General features: G+C 39.9%; 1 protein-coding gene across 11 annotated transcripts in view; it reads left to right on the plus strand.

The window, feature by feature from the left end:
• Positions 1 to 12,140, plus strand: part of CAST (calpastatin) — a 120,116-nt gene that overhangs the window by 20,270 nt on the left and 87,706 nt on the right. For 8 of the 11 annotated variants that reach the window (XM_082376414.1, XM_082376424.1, XM_082376416.1 and 5 more), the window contains exon 3: positions 8,569 to 8,640. The exons of the other annotated variants lie outside the window; for them this stretch is intronic. In XM_082376414.1, coding sequence (XP_082232540.1) covers positions 8,569 to 8,640 — 72 coding nt within the window. The remainder of the gene's footprint in view (positions 1 to 8,568; positions 8,641 to 12,140) is intronic. 11 annotated transcript variants of the gene reach the window in all.

A 12,140-nucleotide genomic window follows, 5' to 3' on the forward strand; every position in this document is an offset into this window, starting at 1 on the left:
CATAAAACAAGGTGAAATCATTCCCATTCTCTTGGATCTAAAATGTAAGTGTAGGGACAGCTGCTCCCTCCTTATGGATAGTAAATGAAGCACGGAAGGAAGCTAAGTCACAGCAGAGGTAGAGCCAGGAGAAAGATAGCGTTCTCCTGACTCCCAGTCGATGCAGCCATCTCGAGACTAGAAAGACATGAGCTAGACCACTTCAAGGACTTCCACTTGGAGACGATGAATGGCACTGAATAATCAGGAAAAAAAAATTCAGTGCTGGCCACCATAACGTGTGTTATTAAGGGCTTTGTGGAGGCTATGTTTCATTCACTGAGTAAATTTCTATGTTAGGTTGTGAGTTAATAGTAAGACATCATTATGACCTATTTATCAGTGTTTCCCAGGGGGCTAACATATCCTATTTACCAAATTGCATTGGGGGTAGCACCCATTTATACTTCCTTCTGTAGTCATAGCAACTTGTACTTGTTTGTAGACTACTTACAACCATGGTGTCAAAGAACATTTGTGAATAAGAGTCACAGCCTTATAATTGCTAGTGTTGGAGTATCTGACCTCCCTTTGAAAGACAGTCTTTTCCTAGATACTATTTTCCAATAAAGCATGTGTTTTCATGTGGAAACACAATATTGCTTTTCATTTTGGGGGGTGACTATTAACTAATGGAACTGATTTGTCAACAAATGTGTCAAAACATATATTTTAATGAGAGTTCTTATCCTGAAAAATACTACATTTCATCAAGCCTAGGACACCACTGATCTAAAAATGCACTGATTCGAAAATGCTAAGAAAGAAAAAAACTCTCAGCTAAAAATAATGTGTTGAAGTTTCTGAAGACCATTCAACAAACAGGATTTTAAAAATGGCTTGAGCAATTATTTGAATGTGTCAGCTACCAAGTTGAACCCTTGAGGGTTTCAATGTTCATTTAATGCAAACATTCTTGTGTATTTGTGTGCTCACAAATTCTGTCAAATATAACATCTAATCTGTTATGTAACGGATTATTACAAACTGGAGAATCCCTAGCCTGCTTTCTCTTGAGGGCTATTACTTTGGTGGAAAGGTGGACCAGTTGCCTTTCTCACACTTCGGGGTGGAGGAGAGAATCGCTGGATTGGAATCTGCAGGAACTCTTTGACACCTTCATGGCAGGGAAAGGCACTGTGTCTTAGCTAGGGCAGAACTCTCACCCACAGGTTGACTTCATTATCACTGGAATCTTTGGGGGATGGGAATCTAAAACCCAACTTGACCCTTTCTTCGTACCCAACTCCTCACTCTTACAAGGTATTTGTTGAGCTTCTTGGATTGGTGAGTTTATAGTTTTCATCAAATGTGGATATGTTTGGACCATTATTTCTTCAAATATTTTGTTTTGTCTCCTCATCTCTCTCCTCTTCTTTGGAGGCTGCGGTTATATACATATGGGCTGCTTGGAGTTGCCCCACAGCTCACGGATGCTCTGTTCCCTGTCCTCTAGCCCTTCACTCTCTGTTTCATTTTGGATAGTTTCCATTGCTGTATCTCCAAGTTCACTAATCTTTTCTTCTGCAATGTCTCATCAGTTCTTAATTCCAGTGTATTTTTTATCTCAGACATTTTTATCTTTAGAAGTTTGATTTGGGTGGTTTTAAAAAAAATATTTGCTATGTTTCTCCTGAACATACTTTTAAAAACCTTTTTATTTTGAAATAATTATAGATTACCAGTAAGTTGCAAAGATAGTACGTCTGGTGCCGTGTATCCTTCACCCAGTTTCCCCATTGGTTACATCTCCTGCGACTACAGTACAATAGCAAAACTAGGAAACTGCCATTGGTACATGTATATATAGTTCTATGCCATTTTGTTACATGTGTAGATTCACGTAGTCAGCCCTGCAATCAAGATACTATGCTTTTTGAACATTATATTTTCCTGTGTATGGAAAACAAAGTTGTATTTTTCTGCTTCTATGCATGCCTTGTAATTTTTGATTAGATGATAAACAGATCTTTACAGATGCTTTAAGTTTTCCTGACCTTTGTTCTGGGACACAGTTAAGTTACCTGGAAACACTTTGATCCTTTGGGGTTTGCTTTTAATCTTTGTTTGGCTAGAACAGAGCAGCCTTTAGAGGAGGCCTACATTTTCTTGTTTTTTTTTTTTCTTCTTCTTTTCTTTCTTTCTTTTTTTTTTTTTGGCCAGTGCCACGTGGCATGTGGGATCCTAGTTCCCTGACCAGAGATTGAACCTGTGCCCCCTGCAGTGGAAGCGTGGAGTCTTAACCACTGGACCACCAGGGAAATCCCAATCCTACTTTTTCTTCTGCATTCTCTACCTAGTGATTCTGACTACTGGAAACATGTCCTATTCCTGGTCCCTGGGAGCCCCTGTGATTACGCCTCTGCTCATTATGGGTGTTCTTTCCCCAGACTCAGGCTCTCCTCACAGGCGTGCACATGCAGATTTCTGGAGCTCACTTTTGTAGCTCTCCTCTCTGACGCCCTCCCTTTGAGCCCCTCGAGTGCCCTTGACCCTCAAACTCCCAGCTCCATCTCCTCAACCCAGAGAGACAGACAGCCGTTGCATGATCCGGCGGCTGGAAACTCTGCAGGCGGTAAGCTGTGGCGATCACAGGGCGCCCCTGGTTTGCTTCCCTTGCAGGGAGTACTGTCCTTGCTGCCTGGTGTCCAGCCTCTGAAAACCACTGTTGCATATAATTGTCGAGGGTTTTCTTTAGTTATTTAAGGCAGAAACACTCCTTCCTTTTTAATCCAAATTTTCTTACATAAGAACATCATGAATGTAAAAAGGAAACAAAGCTGTATTTGAAAGGAGGTTGTGGCCCAGCTTACAAACTGAAGTACCTTCTTTTACTATGAAGTTGAGTTAAATTTTTCTCATTTATAAGCCTACTCACCGACTTACTTGTTTGCTCATTTACTAATGAGTTTTAGTGTTCTCCAGATATTTTACTAATATTTAAATGTGCCACCAAGGCTGTTGAAATCACCTGTTCCATATCCTGTCCTGACACCCTGTAGTACCTCAGAAGGGTCCTTGCCACTCTCAGGAAACATATTGAGGTCATGTCGATTCCTGCAGATCTTGTTGACCCTAAATCACACCCCCCCACACACACACGCCCACACTCACACACCATGTGACAGTGACGACACCTATGGGACCTATCAGAGCAAGGTCCAGAGGGGCCGTCATCTTTGACAGTTGATGCACGAACATCAGGACCTGCTGATCTGGCTCTGGTAGGCCTAACTCATTAGGTAGGCCTTTCAGCATCAACCCTGGAAGTGGTCCCGGGTTTCCCTTAGCTAGCATTTATTGAGTAATCATAGTATCTCTGACTGTGGGCTTAGAAGATGCATTGCATTTATACTTTCATGTAATCTTCAGACCTCACACAAGGCCAGGAACAGGACATGTTCTCACCAGTCGGAATCACTGGGTAGAGTACTCAGAAGGGTATCACTGCTGTATTGAAAACAAATTACTTCTATCTAAAGGCTGCTCTTGTCCAACCTAACAACGCTTAAAAGAAAACCTCAAAAGGATCAAACTGTTTCCAAGTAACTGCATCCATTAATAGAACCATGGCTAGTCCTAAAGAAAAATCACTTTCTATCCAATGAAGAAACAATTATTTTTCTATTACATAAATAACAAAAGCTCATAGAAAATTCTCAACAGCCACTAAGACCCCTCATGAGTTGAAATTAGATGCACTGGGGTTGCCCTGGAGAGGGGAGTCTGTCCCCTTGCCACCTGTTCAAGGCCTTGGGCCTCTCTCTTCAGAGCGGGGTTTTCCAATACATGGGCCACAGACTTCAGGCCATACCTCATCTCATTTAATCCTCTCAGTCTCTCTCTGAGGTTCAGGTAGGGTTATTCTCATTTTTCAGGTGAGAAACTTAGTGTTTAGAAATGCTCATAAACTTGCCTGAGGTCTCACAGCTGTCATTCGGTGCAGCCAGGATTCCTGCCACATGTGTCCAAAAGTAGGACCGTTATTCTAGAGAATTTGGCACTTTTCTTTACAGAGTCACTAGGTCTCAGGATGACATGAGGCCTCACTTAAGGGGTCTTTCCTGAGATTTTAGGAGAGAATGACACAGCTCTGCCTGGCTCTTGGAATTTCATTGTTACTTGAAAACAGTTTTTAAGACTTGAGTTCTGATTCATTCCATAAAACCTTTTATTATGAACCACAACAGACATACAAGAAAGGCATGCCATTAATTCCTTTCATGTCTTTCTACGACAGCAGATAGGATGGATCTAATCTGTGCATTCTTTATCGATCTTGTCTGTGCAAGCAGAGTTGCCTGGTTACGGGTCTTTTGGCTGGCAGACTCTGAAGCTCTTTTGAGATGGGGGAGGCTGCTTCCGGTAGAAGGTGTGGGTTCATAGTCCATGGGAACAGGACCTGTGTATACTCAGGAGTCTGCACCCGAGCAGGAGAAATTGCACGAGTTCTCTGTAAATGGACCGGACTTGATGTCCTGGGGTTAGAGTCGTAAATCTGGTGTGGACGAATCCACTTCTGCCCCTGTCAGTCATCAGGACTGAGGCCCTGTGACAGGCTGTCCTGCAAGGAAGGAATCACTCAGCCAGGCCTGCGACCTGATATAGAGGGATGAGGGCAAGCTGTTCCTGACCATTTCCTTTCTATAAAACTTAAGTTAAACAAAGAAGCGCTCATAAACATTAGAGGGAATGTGATTGCATGGCAAGGGAAAATCTGCTCAGTAACCTTTAGTCTATGGGTTTATGGAAATGAAGAAAAATAGTTTAACTCAAAATTTGAATTATCCTAGGATTGGTGTTCTCATTTAACATCTTAATCTTTTAGAGACCAGAGCATACCTGTGAGTTAAGACAAATGCAGAATCATGTATGAGTGAGCTTGTTATGAGTTTTCACTTACTTTGAGTAAATGAATTCTGTTCTGTCTGAGGGTAGATCCAGCCCTATCACAGTTGTGAATATGCAGACCTAGCTGGGTGAGAAATGTGTCCAGGCCAGAGTGGGATTTCTAAGGACCGATGCTGATGGTGAGGGTGAGAGAGAGTGAGGGTGAGGAAGACACTGCAAAACTAAGTACAAGGTGATGTGAAGTACAAGGTGATGTGAAGCCAAAGGACTTTGAGAACTTTTCACATGGAGGCAAGGGAGGACTCACAAGGACTAGATGGTACTCAGAGAAGGCCAGGAAGCAAGCCAAGGCCTGGAAGAAACTGATGATCCCAAACACACCCGACTGCGGGGCCATAATGAACCCACATCACTTCAGACCAAATATCTTGATCCAGCATCCTGTATCATCTCATACCATGTATGCCTGTGCCCACCTTGCTTCAGCTGCAGGAACATATTTCTGTTCCTCCAACTTGCCAAACCCATCCCATCCCACCTCAGGGCCTTTGCATGTGCTACTCTATCCACCTAGAATGCCTCCCTTCCCCCATGCCATATTTACATGATTGGTTTATTTATAGTCAGGTCTCAGTCAAATGTCTTTCTTTGTCTATCCTGTCTGAAGGAACCCTCAGCCAGCCACTCTCTGTTACATGACCCTGTTTTATTGACTTTATAGCACTCATCACTCTCTGAAATCATCTTGGCTTTTGTTGACTTATTTAGAGTCCGAGTCCTCCTACTGGAATGTAAGCACTACGAGAGTAAGACCTTTTTTTGTTTGTTTATTTAATTGGTCATTATATCCCCACTGTCTAGAATAGGACCAGACTCCTGGCCAGGGTTCAATAAATGTCTGTCCAATAAGTAGAGGGATGCATGAAGTCAAACACAATTGCAGAGAGAACCACGTCATATATCAGCCAAAACAATCTGTATGGTTACTAATCTGAGAATAAGGGGTCTGTGCTCTGGTATGTATGTGCACTTCTAAGCTTTTGTGTTGTGTTTTAAGTGCCTGACATTATTAAGGCCTTTATAAATATTAGATAATAGAGGGTCATTTTTACAAATTCTACTCTTGTTTCAGCTAAACTAAATTGGTCCTTTGTAGACTAAGTAATTCAGGCAGCTCAGAGGGCAAGGCAAACTTCAATGGGTCATACCCACAGGAAATCTGAGATATCCTCAGTTGAGTTAAAAAATATTGAATTTATTAATAAATTATTTTTTAGAGTAAATCTTAAGTTTATATACAGGTAGAATAAAAATCAGCATGTGTGCTGAGTTTATATAAACAATCAGCATGTGTATTAAGTTAAAATAGTTATTTTTAACTTAATAGTATCATAACTCAGCCAAAAAGCAAGTTTTTTAATTCTCACGGGCAAATCTTAGCTAATGTGTTGTAGTGGAATTCTACAGATAAATCAGAGTCTGGTATGTGCATTTTGATTGTGAGAATTGGAGCTGTAGTTAGTGCAGGATTTCAATGTGACCTTCCTTGATTATAGCTGAGACCACAGGCTAAATAGCTAGAGTGTGAGACAGCTATGGAACAGTGTACACTGACCTGACCTTTCTGGGCTTCAGTCTCCTCACTGGAAAATGAGGAGGTTGAATTGGAGAATGAGATTAAAATGAATAACCCCAATGCTGTATTCTTGTCTTCATTTCTTATATCCAACCCCTTACACTGAATCCATGTATACATTATGGTTATCAGAAGCTATTTGTTAAGACACCTTATATTTTGAAAAGAGACTTGTGATATGGATAAAACTTAGGCCATCCCCTCCTTTTACCATCTCCCATATCACACTCAAATTACTAACTTTTTAGCAGCCTCTTTTATTTCTATCCCATTTATCTAGGATTTTTTCTTCCTTTGGTTGATGGTAGCGCATGAATGCTTAGGATAGACTATTTGGTCTACAGGTAATACCTGGCTTCTGCAAAGACCTCTGAAGGCCCTCAGATACCCATCTTATTAAAATGTGTCCACCCTGTTGTTTCGGGGATCTTCCTGAAGTGCTCCGAGAATGGTCAACCAGTGGACACAAAAAGATTGTACTTTGAGGACAGCAAGCTAAGTTCTGTCTTTTCTTCTTGCTAAGGTAGTATTTGCCCTGAAGGAAAAGAAGGCTTCAGCTCAAGCTTCTGTGGCAGGCATTTTTCACAAAGTTAAGCAACATAAATTTTGCTAACTATCTTCTAAATGTTAAAGAATTCAACCAAATTGTTCTCAATTATATATTTTTCAAAAATTTTCAGAAGTTGTATGCATGTGGGCATACAACTCTTTACTGTGTTATATATCACCTAATTAGCATGATCATCCCTCCTGTATTCAATTCTTACAGTACATTCTTCACATTTTATAGACGTTGGATCATACTGTCACCATTTTACATTATAAAACTTTATACGCTTGCTTCTTTGAAATATAGATATTCATAAGTAAAAGATATAAGACATCAAGTCCTTGTTGAGAAAGCAACTGTGTATTTTACCTCTCCCCCCCCCTCGTTTATTGTCCTTTCAACAGTTAAGTAGTTATAGTTATATAAGAAATTACAAAAAAAGCACAATGAAGCACTCTTAACCCCGCTGTTAGAAAATAAGCCCGTATGAACTTGAGACCATACCATTCATGTTATTTTATAATGTGACTTTTCTTTATGTGAAATATTAATAATATACTTTCATTTAATGGAATATTCTTCTAAACCTGATCATTAAATAACCATATGATATTTCATCCTGTAACTGTTCATAACATAACCCCTTATGTGGGAGGCAGTGTAGGTAGGTAAGAGAATAGGGTCTGAAACAGACATGCTACTTTTGACTAGCTGTGACCATGGCCAAGTTGTGTACTCATCCCATTTCTCCATCTCCTTACCCAGAAAATGGGGATAACAGCTTTATTTTGGGTAATTTGAAGATTAAATAAGTTGTAACATATGGTACTTAAACAGAGCACTGACAATAGTGCTGTACTATATTCTATTATTGGAGCATTATTACCTATAATTTCATTATTCTAGTAGAATAATTAAACACATGGTAAGACACATGGTAAGAACTCAATAAACATTCATTATTATTACCTATATTGTTTTTAGCTTTTTGATGTTAGAATACTGTGATGAATATATTTGAAGAAAAAAGGCTTTTGCTCGTGTCATATTATTTCCCTAAGATAAATTTTTAGATGTATTGCCATCTTTGCTACTTGCTGCTAAGTCACCCTCTGTGGAGGCTGTACTAACATCTGCTCTCCGTGGCACTCAGGGTAGAGAGAAAGCACGTACTTTGTCACGGTGAGCAATGATGTTCTGGGAGTGCATTATGTTGGATAGTGACAACTCCCATGTGAGGATTTCTGCAATGCTCCAAACCACTGAATAGTGAACAACTGGGGACTATTCAATGCACAATCCTCTTTGTTTTTAATATTTATATAGTCTTCTGGCAAAGACATGAAAAAATAAAAACATGTTCATTTTTTGCGTACTTAGTATATTAGTCTGAATTTTGCTTGAAAAGATATTTGTATTGATAGGAAAATTTACACTTGACTACATTGTGAAGATGTCTTCTCCTATAGAAACTAATATTTCCTATTTTCAGAAAAAAGCGACAAAGCTCGGGAGCAGTCAACCCTCCAGAACTCAGGCTGGTGGAACAGCTCCGGTCACCAAGGTCAGTCATTTCCTGAGCAAGAAAAGAACCCTACTCTACAGGTGTACCATTAGTGGGTGGGACTTGTAGGGAAGGTAAACAGTGTCCATATATCACTGAGAGTTTTTGAACAAAGTATCATTTCTGTGCTGGTGGGGATAGTGTGAGGCGGGAGGCATGTAATTTCTTACTAATGATTTGAATGATTTAAAACCTCGCGAAGCCATTTATGTTATTATTCTTACTGGCATATAATAATGTGTCCAAGAGTATTCATTATTACCACAAATATCTATACATAATATTTGACTTTTGCACACACCAAATTTTCTTCATGAGTATTAACCACACCAGGCTGTCTGCTAAGTGTGCTATATAATTATCTTAGGTAATCTCGTCACAACCTTATAATTATTATTCCTTTATACCTGAGGAAACCCGGGCTCAGAGAGGTTAAGTAACTTCGACAAGATCACAAAGCCAGTAAGATGGAGGTAGGGTTCAAAGCCAGGTTTCCAGTTCACACAAGGTCCTGGACCTTATAAACTCTGATTGAACCTTCTTTGGTAATATAACACTACAAAGCTTTGCAACTTATAAAAATCACTGAAATTTCATCTTTCAATATAAGATGTAACTACCATTTTAGCTAGCAGTTTTCAATATATAAAATAGTTTTGTTCCTCCCATTTCAGCTTGTGATCTTCCAGTGTGTCCAAGATTATCAAAAACCTTAACCTATTTCAGGATTGCCTATACAACTATTGTAAATAAGCATTTTTCCTTTAAAACTGGTAGCTCTCCTATGGAGGGCTGTGGACTTTCTCATGGATGTTACTTGCTTGGTGAAGAGTTCGTATTTTAGTGCCTTCTGGAGTCTCAGCTGCTCTCCTAGCTCCTAAAAAGTACCCAAAGTAAAACTCAGCTGAGAAATGAGAAGATTCTGGGCAAACATATCTCTGCTGCGGTTGCCCTTGGTAGCTCTCATATTCTATTGTTTGGAGGTCTCCAACTAAAAACGATTTTCTGGATACTTCCTATCTTTTACAGTATTAGGACCTTTATTTAACTTATGCTTAAATTATTGCCTTAAAAAATGAGAAGCCTCATTAGCAAAACCCCAACCTCATGAGGTTTAGTGAATCATTTGTAAATGGTTTCTAGAATTATCATTACCTAAACTCCTAGAGGGTCGGTACCTTGTGGAAAATCGCACTTAGTTTTTGTTTTTCCCTCGAATTTCGTGGTAAGAAGCAGGCCCTTTTGCATCATTTTTCCCCACAGGAGTATCATCCAATCATTTCAAGGCGGAATGCTTACAAAGAATTTGGCCATCCTCCCCAAACCCTGCTAGGTCTCAGGAAGCTGTGGGAGGAGGTGTAACTGGGAGGTGGACACATATAGCCACAGAGTTATTGTTTTAGTTTACTGGCACACTTGTAATTCTCTCCTTGGCTTCTGACACTGCCTTCTCCTATCTCCATTCTTCTCTCGATTATTCTTTTTCACTGTGGTTTCCTGACTCAATTTCCTTCACCAGTTTCCTGAATATTAGTTTTTCCAGGATTTAATTCTTCATTCCTTCCTTTCTATATCTTTAACTCTTATAGAGTATTAGAAGAAAAAAAATACATCTGCTTTCTTAGTTTCCTTATTTTGCCTTTTGATGCCAGATTGAAAGGGCTCGGTATCATCATCACCTAAAAATGATCATTCCCGGGCATCATCCAGAAAAGCTGGGGGTAATAGCATTTGTGATCCCTTGAAGCATTTTATTACACAATTAATTATCATAACACACACAGGCAAATAATATTCTCCCAACACATGACATGACAAAATAGTAAATACAACTGGCAGTGAGAATTAGGCCTGGTTTTCTTGATTCTGGACACATTCAACTCGAAAGTTAAAGTAAGTGACAATTTTACAATTATTAAGAAAATCATAGTCTGTATTAAAGATTCAGTATTTAATGATAGAATGGTTACCATGTATTGCAGAACTGTTTTAGGAGAGTTCTTACAAAATCAGTAGTTATGTGCACAAATAATACCACTTCTACCATGCAGTCCTGGGTTTGGAGGATCCAGAGCACTTAAGTGGCATAGATATTTCTATTGAATAACTCAAAATAATTCTTATAAGATGTTTAGTGCTTAAAATTAAATTTTTGATAAATTAATAATGACTAATGAGGCTATAGAAATTAGACTCTTATTAAATAAGAAAATAGTTGCGATCCACAGTCAGGCAACTGTGTTACTGGAAGAGTTCTCAGGCAACTTCTATTGTAACCACCAACTTATTCAGGTGAGGAAAGCGAGGTTGAGCTTGCATCAGGAATGCCTCTGCAGGAGAGCACAGCTATTAAGAAGTACTGGTTAAAGTTATCAGTTCCAATTGGAATTTACTCTGACTAGTTCAAGCTAAAACGGAATTTCTTAAGGGATGGCGGGTAGCTCCTAGAGAAATCCAGAAGTCTCCAGCAGAAGGAATGTAGTTTCACAGCCAGGAACAATGCCCGGACACACCGTGGGAGCTTCTCCTTGCTGCCACCGCAGCTCAGCACCTATCACATTTAGGACTGGAGGCCAGAAACTCTGGCACTGCCAACCTCAAATGCTGAAAGGCCTTATCATAACACAGATCTACCGGTGGGTGGCGCCTCCGCACAGGCTTATTTTCAATCTCACTCTTGTGAGGCGCAGCTGATTGGCCAGTGCAAGTCCCATGCCTCAGCTCTGCTGCACGGGGAATCTGGGGTTGGGAATGCTCTGGTTCTTCTTTGGGAAGGCGCTTATTGATTAGGTGGGAAATGATCCGTGAGTAGTGAGGATTTTTCAAGTGTATTGTCAGCTGCCAGCTATCCACTACAGAAAGGAAAACAGGAGAATTACCTAATTGAACTGGAGGAAAATCACTGATTATAGGCTGTTTAGCAACATTAGGCCTTTTAAACAGAAGAGGGTACAAACAGCTTCTCTCCCAGTTAGAGAGGAGAAAATCTGCACAGGAATAAGCACCCACCAGAGAAGTCCTTCTGTGGTTTTGGCCCTGGTTCTGCCATAACTAGCTGTGTTAACTTTGGCGGCACAGCCCTCCTCCCAGGCCTTTACTTTTCTCATCCATAATATGACTAAGGGGCCGAATAAACTCTGCATATTGTGGAAGGTATTCCATCGTTCAGTGTCAGCCTCACCCATAGAACCGCTGGACCACATGCGGTGTGTTTGATGACTCTGTTTGCTAAGCAGGCAAGCGTTTCTATTTCAATAGTTCTGCATGTATTTTAACGTACTAGGAAAAGTAAACTGGCACTTCAAACTCGTGATCCCATGGATGTTTTTGCTTAAGACAAGGCTAGATTAATGGTTAAAAAGTAAATCTATTTTTTAAAATATTAAGTACATGTAGCTGTGGCAGATTAAAAAATATTAAGTAGGTAGTACACAAATAACCAAGGTTTGGGAAACAATATCAGAGCAGTAATTCTCATATTTTAAGGTACATACTGAATC

Source organism: Balaenoptera borealis (genome assembly GCF_965194805.1).
Source record: "Balaenoptera borealis genome assembly, chromosome: 2".
Taxonomy (NCBI): Eukaryota; Metazoa; Chordata; class Mammalia; order Artiodactyla; family Balaenopteridae; genus Balaenoptera; species Balaenoptera borealis.